Source organism: Ctenopharyngodon idella, chromosome 3 (genome assembly GCF_019924925.1).
Source record: "Ctenopharyngodon idella isolate HZGC_01 chromosome 3, HZGC01, whole genome shotgun sequence".
Lineage (NCBI taxonomy): Eukaryota > Metazoa > Chordata > Actinopteri > Cypriniformes > Xenocyprididae > Ctenopharyngodon > Ctenopharyngodon idella.
This window is the reverse complement of record NC_067222.1, coordinates 23,567,731-23,581,687: the sequence shown is the minus strand read 5'-3', so window position 1 is coordinate 23,581,687 and position 13,957 is coordinate 23,567,731. Positions and strand designations below refer to the sequence as shown.

The following is a 13,957-nucleotide window of genomic DNA, read 5'->3' as shown; positions in this document are numbered from 1 at the left end:
CCTTAGTTCAGTTAGGATATTTAAGTAGCTTTGATAAACGTTCACTAGAAAAAAACATTACTGGTGTGGATCTTGAGACAAAACAATGGCACTGACATATTTTAAGATATGTCAGTGTGAGTTACATTCAGTTAAAAAAGCTCAAACATGCATTTTAGTCTAGCACTGGCTTAAGCCTCGTCTGTGAAATCGCGGGTTAGTTTCAAAAAGGGATGCATGGATAAGCATTAAATATTTTGTTTGATGTCATATGCATTTCTATTGAATCCCAAAAGACAATCTTTTTACTTTAGCCTAATAACAACAAAGTGACAGATACTTAATAGTTACAACAAGCCCAGAGTGATTTTCATGTCATTTTCTGACATTGACTACTTTCTGTACTGCACTGAATTAATTAAAATGCTAAAACTACACAAAGATAATAAACCTAAGAGGCAGACACATTGAGATAGGAAACAGTCAAGTGCAAGGGGATTATGTTTCCATAAAGCACACAGTAGAAGCTAAACTAATACAAAATTAAGCTAATTTTATCTGAACATGCTGATGCAAAAAAAAAAAAAAAAAAAAAACAATAACAAAAACAGACTGCTTGGTTGCACCAATGGAGCGAGAGATTAGATGCTGTTTGGACCAATCCTGATTACATGGTTTCATAGGGATCTTAGCTCAGAATTACACACCTGCAATCCACCAATCTCTGTCAGTAATGGATGGTCTAAGGATGTGCTAATTTGCTTTATTTAGCAAAGACTTCTAAAAAATGTTAAGTCAGTGATGCCTTAAACAATTTTGCATGGAGATACAATGTTTATTTGAATGACTATGCTTCCATATTGTTTTCAGGACCTCTGGGCTGCTTTGAAAGATCTTTCAGGAGCACATCCTTACATTCTTTCACCCAATCGCCAAGGCAGTTCCAACGAGGATGGAGCACCAGATCATGCAGGACCCAGGCAAGGAGAGAGCCAGCACAAGGCCCCACCCAATACACCTGCACAAGGCCAGGTGAGACATAAGCATATTACTTCATTATTATATAGTTATATATGCACAAAGCACTTGTCATTTCGCAAGTCAGTTTGTTCATGCAATTCGGTTCATGCAGTTAGATGACGAATACAGTCAGTCGCAGGCGGTTAACACTCCAATCCAGAAGGGGGCGCGTGTGGTAATACAATGCTGTTTGATAACCGCCACAACAGGAAAAAGAGAAGAACAGCGCATACGGGAATGATTTGAGCGCTTGAAAACAAAGTCCACTAGCTAATGCGCATGTGTCAAATACGTCTTTCTGCGCTCATGGGCAAAGGAGAATACTTTAAGTATAGGAGGGTTGCGCTTAAGCTTTGAATGTTTAAATAAATTTTAAGTGGAGCAAATTGTAACACACCTAATGCATGTTTTATTTTTCATTATTTATTTTGTACTTTTATAACACAAGATGCTTTTCAGTTTTGTAGCTGATTGTGACCAAATACCTTTTGTTTTTTATCAGCCCTGCAAAAAAAATATGACCTATGCAAGAGTGCATTCTGTTTACTGCTTAGTGCCTAATACACTATAGGAGGCTGTACTGCACCAGCTAGGGGACTAAATGCCGCTAGGTGGAACAAACTGTGATTTGCACTACTGTCTGTTCAAAATAAATGACACCTAGCATTGTGGATTTGTTCCTTTGTCTGGTAACACTTTTGTTTAGGGTCCAATTCTCACCATTAACTATCTGCTTATGAGCATGCATATTACTAGGATTTTGGCTGTTTAATAGTACTTATAAAGCAGATATTAATACCTTATTCTGCATGACCATATTCTACATCCCATAATCCTACCCAATAAATTTAACAACTACCTTAAGCTACCTAATATATATATATATATATATATATATATATATATATATATATATATATATATGATGTTTACTCACCCAGTGATTGTGGAAGTTCATAGTAAGCACAGCTGGACCAAATGACCTGGCAGGATTCATTCCACAGCCTGTGAAGCCAATCTGCAGACCAAAATACACAGGACAACTATGGGTCTCCTGCCAAATTCAAACTTCTTGCCAAATCTCTCCCTATTTATTTGGGGCAAACAAGCAGTCAATAATGCTGCAAATGTTTGCGAGATATTTTAAGCTGTTCAAATCCACTTGAATTTCATGCCAAATTTAGTCAGTGAAAAATGTTCACCCAAAAATTAAAATTATCCCATGATTTACTCACACTCAAGCCATCCTAGGTGTATATGGCTATCTTCTTTCAGACGAACACAATCGGAGATATATTTAAAAATATCCTTAGTCCTCCAAGGTTTATAATGGTTGTGAATGGGAGGCCACGTTTTACAACAAACAAAAAAAATGCATTCATTCATAATCAAAGTAATCCATATGGCTCCAGAGGGTTAATAAAGGCCTTTTGCCATATATAAAACTTTAAATATCCATATTTAAAACTTTATAAATTCAAATAACTAGGTTCCGGCGGACGACCACATACTGCGCAAGTCGATTTGGGTGGAAGAGCAACCTTTGACCCGACCTGAATGATAAACGCGGAGGCGCAGAGGAGAGAGCAAAACAAAACACCAGTCATGAATTAGAAGTTTAAAATGAGAAATTTTAAAGAGAAATGTTGGAGGATTTCTCAATATAAGAGAAGAGGAGCTTGAGTTTGTTGCACAGCTCTATTTGTTTGAGAGGCGTCTAAGCTTACAATACTCCTACATCCTGCGTCATACATCGCATCACGGGTTACTCATTTTACTCGACTCGCACAGTATGCGTACTGTCGTCCGCAGGAAGCTAGTTATTTGAATTTATAAAGTTTTAAATATGGATATTTTTTCTTACAAAAATGCATCCCTTTGCTTCAGAATGCCTTTATTAACCCTCTGGAGCTGTATGAATTACTTTGCTTATGGATGGATGCATTTTTTTTTTTTTAAACGTGCCTAAGGATGGCCTAAGGAACTAAGGATATTTTTAAATATATCACTGATTGTGTTCGTCTGAAAGAAGAGTACACCTGGAGATCACACAAAGAGTCCTTCAATAAATTCAGAATCACAGGAAATAAAGCTCAGGAAACAACCACATAAATGAGACAGAGTGCTTAAATACACAGGGAGGGTAATCAACTGAATGGAAACAGGTGTGTGTAACTGGAACTAATTAACAACCAAGGAAACTGTCTAGGGTACACAGGCAGGCAAAACGGGCAGAACACAGTGAAAATGAAACCAAAATTGAACATACACTGTACAAACTGAATATACACTAAATTTAAAGGATATTTTCATCAAAAGACAAGAATTATGACTAAAACAAAAATTACCACCAGTAAGCATTCAGTTCCCTTGAATGTTGGTATCATGAATGTGAATTAAAGTTTTATTCAAAAAAAGTCTGAAGAATTCTCATTCTCATCCTTACCGCCATGAGATGACCAAGGGTGACCGACAGGCCAATGACTGCAGGGGCCACAGAGGAAAATGCTGATTTGGGATGAGTGGCAGCCTGGACACATAGCACTAGCTGGAACGTAACAGCCATCTCCACTAACAGAGCCTGATACAGATATACCCCCGGGGCCACCTGAAGGAGGGTAAGTGGAGTTTTATCTGTTATTGTTGGACACTATCTGTCTTTTCAGACTGACTCTATCTCCTTTCCTCATTCACTCCAATTACCTGGCAAACTATAAACTCTCTCTCTGTCCCTCCATCCATCTATCCCCATCTTGCTTTTTCCTCACTTACTCTGACTCACACACAGACCACATTTCCCTTGAAACTTTCATTTTTCTTGCTCGTTCTTATTTTGATGCTTTCCATTTTCTTCTCTTTGGTGATTTACAGACTGGTAATTCTATTATGATGCCTCTGTATTTCTGTTTACTACTGCAAACTTTTTGACAGGTCTGTATTTTACCAAAAAGAACTCACACACACACACACACACACACACACACAAAAGAGAATACAGAAGAAAATGTAGTGATCCACTTTGATAGGTGCACTGAGATGTAATTTCAAGCTGAACAGGAATAACACAGAATATAATATGGTTTCTTACATTTCTACCCATACTATCCAATTTCTACAGTATGTATTTGTTCAATAACAACAATCAACAGTTAATCAAAATTAAAAGCAGAATTAGCTAATTAGAAAATTAAAAGTATAACACTTTGCATGTCACAATGAAATTAAGAATCATTTGCAAGAAATCATTAAATTAGATTGTGGAATAAATGAGAATGGCTTAATAGCTTGGCAATTACCCAGAGTTAACATAATAATGGTGAATAAAAGCCCTAATTTTATTGAGCAAGCACATTAACTATAGACACAAGTCTCTAAAGAAATCAAATGGCAATTCATTAAACTACATTTAATTCTAATTCTGAAAAGATCCAGATCACAGAAATCAGAGGATCCACAACACAAAGATGATCTGCAGAACAAAGACATCAGAAAAATATATAAGTCAGACGATCCAGAAAAGATATCAGAAAATACAGAATTCAGATGATCCAGAATAAAGACATCAGAAGACAAAGAAATCAGATAATCCAGAACACAGACATCAGAAGATACAGAAATCAGAAGATACAGAAATCAGATGATCCAGAATACATGTCAGAAGATACAGAAATCAGACAATGCCAGAACAAAGATGTCAGAATAATATTAGAGAACCATATGGACATATAACCTGTAGGATCAGAAACATCTTACCTCATTAATCCCCAGGTTGCTCTTTAGGGCAGTTGGTGTAATGCCTAACAGCAGAGAACAGGCGCTGAGGGCACCAAGCAGCTGGGCTCCCACCAACAGGACAGCCCACCAGGGACTCACCCTTAAGCCTGCGACCAATGCCAGGGTAACCACTGGGTTGAGGTGGACCTCACCGAGGCAGACACAGGCCAGGGCTAGCGAAACTCCAAAGGCCAAAGAAACATGCAGTGGGTCGGTTGAGCATGCCGGAGAAGAGTCCAGTGTCGGAAGGGGTTCGTCTGTAATGGAGTCCCAGGACAGAGGCCCTGCGTGTGGCCACAGCACGACAGAAGAGAGGCTGATGAAGAGGAAAAAAACGGTTCCCAAAAACTCACAGAACATGTCACGTAAAAACAAGCCAGACCGCACATCCCTCAGAATCAAAGTGAATGTAGACAAGGGTTTCATAGTGCTTCTTCTTTTTCTCGTCTTTTGATCAGTTTGTACTGCACCTCTTAATCAAGATCACCAGTAGCAATGAATTTTGAATTTGCAGTTCTGATTCTAAATCTTAATCAGACCTTGAAGAGACATCAACATGATGAGAATTATCTATTTAAATTGCTCAAATTCACAGCCACGTCGTTCTTATATTTGGCATTCAATATGGGACCCTGTGACGTGTTCAGTTGGATCCCTCAGCATTCACCCTGCCTTCTTTTGTCCACTTGCCTGATCTTTCCTGAACAGAAAAGGTTTGCAATTTCCTCAGGTGCTAAGTGAAGAAGGTACTACTTTCAGACTCCATATGCTAAATGTCTCTTTTCCAGCACCGATTGGATTTTCTTATCAAAAACCAGCAGTCCTCGCTCTGGGGTTTCAACTGCCAGAGGGGCTAAGCTTGAGGGTCTGACTTGATTCAGTCCCTTTATCGAAAAGGCTCTCATGAATTCCTCTGAGGTAGTCACGACTGAAAGGGATTAAGACGTGTCAAATATCCAACGTTTTACTAAGTACCCAGCAAGTGTTAAGACGAAGAGAGATTAGATCTTTGTAGGTGATAAAAATCAGAGAGGAGCCAAAGCATATTGTGAAGACAGTAAAGAATGCTGCAAAGCGGACTTTTGTGCTTTCGTTCTGAGCTGGACAAATCCAAATACAAACAAAACTCAATTTCAATTCACAAAATTAAAGTATGAGAGTGCTATTATAAGGGATGTGGTCCATACCTGCTCACCCCTTTCAGTGGCAAGCTCTCTCAAAGTGACTGAGAAGATAGAGTGGAAATGAAAACGATAACATGGCCGACCACAACAATGGCCGCACAGTTTGAGGCTGAGCTTCTATGACATTCTATAGAGGTCACAGTATGAATGTAGGATCAGGATAAGGTTGATATGAGTGAAACATGATTAGGAACTATAAGGTTACCTTTTTAGGGGAAAACAGCTAACCTTTCTGTATATGACGAGGCTTTTGACAGAAGGACACTTGGAGGACTCAATGTATGGAGAGAGGGAGCAACCGGATCATTTTGCATAGACTTCCTTTGTGAAAAAGAGATGAAAATGTTCAGTCTGTATGATGCATGTGTTTGAAATGTGGAAATCAATGTATCATGAACTAATATGCACTGCAGTCACAACAACCTGGAGCTGAACATGCTCAAAGCAGTGGAGATTATTGTGGACTTTAGGAGAAACCCCCCACCTCTCTCCCCACTCACCATAATGAACAGCAACAGTGGAGTCACTCAGGTTCCTGGGCACTACAATATCTCAGGACCTGAAATGGGACACTCACATAGGCTCCATTGTGAAAAAGGTCCAGCAGAGGTTGCCTTCGACAGCTGAGGAAGTTCAACTTGCCACAGGAGCTGCTGACACAGTTCTAATCTGCAGTCATAGAGTCTGTCCTCTGCACTTCTATAGGGTGTATGTTTGACATTAAAATATTTAATTATGGTTGAATCTATTTTGTTCAAGTTCCCTGAACTCTAAACTTTAGCGGAGTTGTAAAAACTCAAAAAAAATATTTAGTGTTAACTTAAATCTCTGCACATTTTGAGTAAAAGGTACTTTCCATTATAAGTTAGTTATACTGTTTGGGTTTACAGTGCAGAATTTGAAAATCGCACTAAGCCATATCGCGATTTTAGTTTTATTTCAATTCATCATGTAGCCATAATTGTTAATACTGACATTACAAAATCACATTGTTTATATTTATAGATTCGTTATTTAAGATTCTGTGGGAATGAGATGAAAGCAAAAACTTCTGGAGCAGGGATGATGTCCTTTGCCTTTGTGCTTTACAAGTAGGTTAGAATAATAGAATGGTTGACCCACAACTGTAAAGGGTCCAGAAATGTGAAACTTTTGGCTAATATTTACATACAGCACTTCACAGCCGTTACATATCACATACTCATCACTTGTTTCGTCTTGGTTAACTACTTCAGTAAAACGCTCAGATCTGTTTTGAATCCATTTCTGCTTAAACAAGTAGACTTTGCAACTGTGTAGCTTAATGAGAGTCTGCAAATTAGTGCCTGATGAAAAAATAAGCTTTTAATATTGCCATCATTATGTTGGAAAACACTCTTATCAGAATAAATTCTGTTAAGCTTATGTACAGCTTATGTCTTAGGCCACCACCAGCTTTGTTGTTTTAGCAATGTTTTAATGACCATCCATATTTATTTTTCAGTCTCTTTATTACGATGCAAACAGAAAATACAGGAAATATGTACACAAAATGTAAAAAAAAAAAAAAAATTGTTTTAGCAAAAATTAGATTTAGTGTGACCTTCTGGACTTATATTTTCTCAAAAATGAAACTCTGAGAAACTTCTCATCAGATGAAAGTTTTTTTGGCCTTCCAGTCCTTTTCCATTCCATTTAGTTTTAAGAGAGCCAGTTTCCTGCTATTGCTCAAGTGTCAAGGGAGGTCACTAAATACTTGCTACTTTAGCCTATAAAAGCTGTTTTTTTTTCTTCTGTTTTTAATACTGCATACAAATTTACTATATTTTCTGGTTATATTCTAATAAAGAGACTGAGAAATAATTATATATAATCATAATATCATTGCTAAAACAACATCTAATTGTGGCCTAAGTCTTTTGCACAGTATGGTATATTTTTAGTTAAAGTTGTAAATTTGTTTAGCTATATCCCATGTAGGTTTTTCCTTTGTGTTTTATATAATGACCATTAGGGGGTGCTCTAGGCATGTTTTCCTTGATTGGTTTTCCCTGACGTTGTTTAAAACGAAAGTAAAAGAGCGGTGCACGTTTGTTGTGTTTTTAAAGGGGAAGTAAGAGTTCCGTGTCTTTATTAAAATCAACACATTAATGATTTATTTCTCATCCACCCACGACCCACCCACAATTCATTGGAATCTTATTTTTTATTACTTGGCCTGCCCGACCCATGGAGTATCCACAGTGTCTGGGGATATAACCACGATCCACACATCACTAGTACCTACATTGTAAAAAAGAATTGTTGGTTTAACTTAAAAAGTTAAGTTACCTGGTTGCCTTAAAATTGAGTTCATTGAAATTAAAAATTTGAGTTAATACAATGAAGGCGATTGGTTTAATCAACAAACTCAAAATATTATGTTGTCTGAACCACATTAATTATCTAAGTTGAAAAAATGTTGTGATAACAAATCATGAAAATATTTTTTTTTTTACAGTGTACTGCTATATTTGCTGTCAATATGGTTAAAAAAAACAAACAAAAGAAAAAATAGAAAGTCACTCACTGCTCTTAATTGAATAAATTTAGTAGCTTTAATAAGAATATATTTCTTATTTGAATCGTGCTGTTAAATGCTCTGGGGTGCGTTTCCCAAAAGCATCGTTAGTCAACTATGGTCTTAAGTCCCATTGAACTCTATTGATAAGGACGGAACTTGCGACCATAGTTCGTATAGGGCTGGGTAAACAATATCGATTTCTTGATTTTAATCGATTCTCATTTTTATGAACCGATATCGATTCTTAAATCTTAAGAATCGATTAGTCTAGTCTGTTTTCAGTTGATGAATGAACAGAACATGTAGCGCGCCTCCCATCCAATAAATCGCAATAATCTTTGTGCTTTGTTACTTTTGATATGAAGCAAAGTTTCAGATTTTAAATGACATCCATCTTATTATGAGATTCAAAAAATAAGTATCATTTTGGCGCTGTTTAATGTAACGTGACAGATCGCTTTAGCGCCTCAGTTAAAGAGAAGCGGCAGTGAACATCCTCTCCTCCGCTTTAATACCAGTTACAGCACGAAATAAACATCTGAAGGTATGTTAAAATATACAGTTCAGCTTACAGAAATCCGTATCATGTCTCGTGTAATAGCTCAGTCAGTTTCAACCTCGGAAAGACGTCAATAAAACAGCTTGTAAACAATGTCACGTAACGTCACATTTACCTCAGAAAAACATATTCAGTGACCATAAACTCATTAGTCAGCTAGAAAAGTGAACTCTAGAAAACAGCATTCTGATAAATATAGCTATGCACCGTTACATATTCATTATAATGTTCTTCAATATTTAATGCATATTTGAATAAATCAGTTGACAGCCACAATTAAAAAAAAAAAAAAAATTAATTGGAATAGAAATATGATTATGTAATTCTAAACTTTATTTATTATTAAAAAAAAAAACATAATTGAAGGTAATTTAAGTGTTTGTATATAAATAAGTTAATTTTAACCTTCAATATTATAGTAAAGTAGTACCAACTGACTCCCATGTGTAGTTTACAGCATTAGTTGAGAGATTTTTTTTCCTCTAGAAAATTTACCATGTACTGTAATTGATATACTACATCCAAAATAATCGAATCGAATCGCAAGCATGTGAATAGAAATCGAATTGAATCGTGAAAATTGTGTCAATACCCAGCCCTAATAGTTTGCTTTGGGAAACGCACCCCTGGCTAGGAATCCGTCACCTGTCGTGGGCGTGGCCTGTTCTAAATGTGACGTCACATTGGAATACGTTCCTGAACGGCTCATTTTGAGACACTATTTCAGATTTATGGGGAAAATAACAAGTGGATGGATTTTTACCACAATAGGGTGGTTGTGTACACAACTGCTGACACATTATTATGTTCAAAAACAATATAAATGTGAATTTTGCATAGTTCCCTTTAAGCAGATATCTGACATTGGAAAGAGAAATAAGGTACACAAATGAGACCAATGACTCAAAATATTTTTAGCTGATATCCAAGAAAAATAGGCTGTCTAGGTCTTTCTAAGGTCAAAGCGGTATTAAGATTCCAGTTCAATATTCTCGTCTCAGTAGGTTGATGGCGTCTTATCTTACAACCTCAGTCTGCGGTTTTAGCCGGCTCTCAGATTTATGTTCATTTTGTTCAGTCTCTCCCCTGGACAGGGTTGGGTTTATATTCATTGTCCATCCTCAACCTGTGGCCATCTGTAAATCGTTTCTGGGCTTCTGCAGAGCCTCAGAACCATGCAGGTACTAAATCTAATCAAGCCACCCCTCCTGCATTTGAAGATTACATTTGGTCACCCCACCAGCACAAGGGCTTTGTGTCTAAGAAGTTCAGAAGGGTATCATTTTGGATTAGATTCCACTGGAGGATTTTGGAATTTACTCAGGCCTCAAGGGTTTCACATCAGTGTCTGTACTTTTAGTAAAATTTCTCTGGGAGCAAAAGTCTTAATCATTGCACTTTTCCGCTGACTTGAATATAATGTCAAGCACTGCAGTTCAGTTCACACCAAAGAGCAAATCATACTAAAAAATTAAATACAAAAAGCTTTCACATCGTGAATCACATTGCTAAAGGCCCATAACGCTGTTTTTTGAATATATAAGAAGAATTTGGTGAATGAATAAAAAAAGTTTCTAGGCAATTTTGTCCATTGGAAGATAAATACTTCTAGCCAAATCTGTCTTCAAATGACATCTGCTATAATTGCCTCCAACTTCAGCTATCTGTATGTATTATTAATGACAAATCTAATAAGGCTAAAACTGTCAAATGTTTTGATAAGGTGAAAATGGTTTCTGAAGTTATATGATTTTAGCCCTAAAGAAGGGATACATTTAGCAAGAGTTTTCTGACTCACTCATTTTTAATGAATGAAGAGGGCGCAGTCATTGGATCATTTTAGACCATTTTTATTCAAAGGACAGTGAAATGGTAACATGATGTTAGTGAGAAATCTGTCTGATAACACTATTGTTTGGAAAAGAAATAACACATTTTGCCTTTATTATTTGAGCTAAACATGCTTAATTGTTAAACTGAAATGTTTAAATCAGTCCACTAAAATTCACAATAAATTACAGCGCACCACATCATCACACACAGCCTATAGACCTGTCCTTTCATTCATCATCTGTGCATTGAAGACCCCACAGAGGTCAGGTTACGCTGGGCAAAGCGTCTCCCTGCACACACCTCTAACTTCCATAATCAAAGGCGATGACACATCCATTTTCACGCCCTGTCTTCCAGCCTGCCCCTCAATGGTGAGGGTGAAGCTGTGTGTCATGATCATCCAGCTGATAGCTGTGATCTGTTGACTGCTAGCTGACCTTGAGTCATTGTAACACTCAGTGAGTGGCATCAGAATTTTCAAACTAGGGCTGGGCGATATACCTGTATATATGTAGCAGTCATGATTTTGCCATTACATATCCTAAAGGCTGTCGAAGATTGTGTGTTTATACAGTTAAAGGGATAGTTCACCCCAAAATGAAAATTTTGTCATCGTTTACTCACCCTCAGGTAGTTCCAAACTTTTTCAAATAAATACTATGGTAGTCAGTGGGGGGCGAGATCTGTTTGGTTACTGACATTCTTCCAAATATCTTCCTTTGTGTTCAGCAGAACAAAGACATTCATACAGGTTTGGAACAACTTGAGGTTGAGTAAATGATGACAGAGTTTTCATTTTTAGGTGAACTATCCTTTTAAAGGATTAGTTCACTTCTGAATTTAAATTTTCTGATAATTTACTCACCCCCATGTCATCCAAGATGTTCATGTCTTTCTTTCTTCAGTTGAAAAGAAATGAAGGTTTTTGAAAACATTCCAGGATTTTTCTCCATATAGTGGACTTCACTGGGGTTCACCGGGTTGAAGGTCCAAATTGCAGTTTAAATGCTTTAAAAGGCTCTACACAATCCCAGACGAGGAATAAGGGTCTTATCTAGCTTAAACAATCGGTCATTTTCTAAAAAAAAAAAAAAAAAAAAATATATATACTTTTTACCACAAATGCTTGTCTTGCACTGCTCTGCGATGCCCCACGCATTACGTTGAAAGGTCACACGTGATGTAGGCGGAAGTACCACGTTAGGGCGAAAAACTTCATCTAATTTTCTCCTCCAACTTCAAAATCATCCGACATCATTGTTTTACCTTTTTGTAAAGGGCATTTGACTTTCCACGTTCGCTTTGTAGACACTGGATTGGTACTTCTGCCTATATCACGCATGACCTTTGTAAAGTGATTATGTCATGCATGCGGATCGCAGAACTAGTGCAAGACGAGCATTTGTGGTTAAAAAGTATTGGCCAATGGCCAATCGTTTTGCTAGATAAGACCCTTATTCCTCGTCTGGGATTGCGTAGAGCGCTTTGAAGCTGCACTGAAACTGCAATTTGGACCTTCAACCCAGTGAACCCCATGGAGAAAAATCCTGGAATGTTTTCCTCAAAAACCTTCATTTCTTTTCGACTGAAGAAAGAAAGACATGAACATCTTGGATGACATGGCGGTGAGTAAATAATCAGGAAATTGGAATTCAGAAGTGATCTAATCCTTTAAGTGAACCACAAACTAATGTTCAAAAGTTTGGGGTCGGTAAGATTTTTTTTTTAAAGAAATTTGTTCAGATTTCTATTTCAAGCGAATGATGTTCTTTTGAAGTTTCTATTAATCAAAGAATTCTGAAAAAAATTATTATTATTATTATTTTTTTTTAATATTACTGTATTTTTGGTCAAGTAAATGCAGCTTCGGTGAGCATAAGAGATTTAAAAAACCTTACCAAATCAGGCCCTCTTTACATGTAAAAAGGCTTTTAAGCCATTTCAGAGCAAAAACATAAATACTGTCAAAAGCCTGAGATATATATTGAGATTTTTTAGCTGTTCCAAAGGTACTACTGTCTGGTTTAGAGTAGAAACATGCCATTTGTCCTTGATAGCCACAGATGCAGAACTTTGCTAAAGTGTACAGATTTATTCAATCATAAAATGACAGCCACTGAAGTAGGACTCAAGGGCACACAGAAATATTACCTTTTTAGTAGGTAGAAAAGACAAAGAAAGTAAAGTTATTGATTTGAAAGTTTTTCTGCAAAAAGCAGATATTAAAAGTCAAAAAGCATTCTTGATTATGAGCATTAGCCCTTTTTTTTTTAAACCATTTGTTCAACATGCACCACTTTGCTTTTTTAACACTCTCTCACTAGATGGCAACATTACCATGTAACACTTGCTCTCTACAGCAATTAGACAGCAGTTCCAAATCCCTCATTTACCCAGTAATGCTAGAATGCCAGATTTTTGTAAAGATGTATTAAAAGTATTTTAACCCTCCAGCGATATATTTCATGAATTGCATCAACATGATATTAATGTCAGGGTAGAGGACTAATGTGGGCAGGCCACTCTGTGACACTTGTCAGTTATTTTACACACTCTCATTTATCTGTTTTGGCTGTGAATGATATTGCATACAGAGGTTTAGAGTGCTCCTCCTCCGCCACCACCATTGAAAGAGCACATTTCATGTGCCGGGGAAGCTGATATTTCAAATACCATGGCAACATTTGTGTCATTTTGTGTTGAGCTTAATGAAAATCAGTGTGACACTAATCTGATAAACCAGGGAGAACAAAATATTTGCTAGCATCTCTTATCAGGGTTCATTACGTGATAACTCGTTTATATATTTCTTTTTATCTTACAAGTAAGGCAGTGCAAGGAAGTAAACAACAACACAAAAGGTGTTTGGTCTGACATTGTGAGAGATTCAATTGGTTTCATACAACAGATTCACTGCCCTGGTGAATAAAATTCAAGTTCTGTCCGCTTGTCGTTTGACGACTCCTGATGTTTACTGCGTGATAACTGCTTGAAAGGACTGAGGTCTGGGAGTACTGCCAGCTCTGCTCTCAGACAGCTGTAAACGCATAGGCATAACTATTTTAC

General features: G+C 37.0%; 1 protein-coding gene across 1 annotated transcript; it reads right to left on the bottom strand.

The window, feature by feature from the left end:
* Positions 1 to 20: 20 nt before the first annotated feature.
* Positions 21 to 11,285, bottom strand: LOC127509252 (lens fiber major intrinsic protein). The gene is given in 11 exon segments (XM_051887833.1): positions 21 to 997; positions 1,937 to 2,017; positions 3,446 to 3,633; positions 3,712 to 3,776; positions 4,665 to 4,747; positions 4,750 to 5,057; positions 5,161 to 5,230; positions 5,232 to 5,295; positions 5,441 to 5,480; positions 5,615 to 5,701; positions 11,237 to 11,285. Coding segments are annotated over 11 exon segments (1,206 nt in total). The 3' UTR covers positions 21 to 826.
* Positions 11,286 to 13,957: the final 2,672 nt, after the last annotated feature.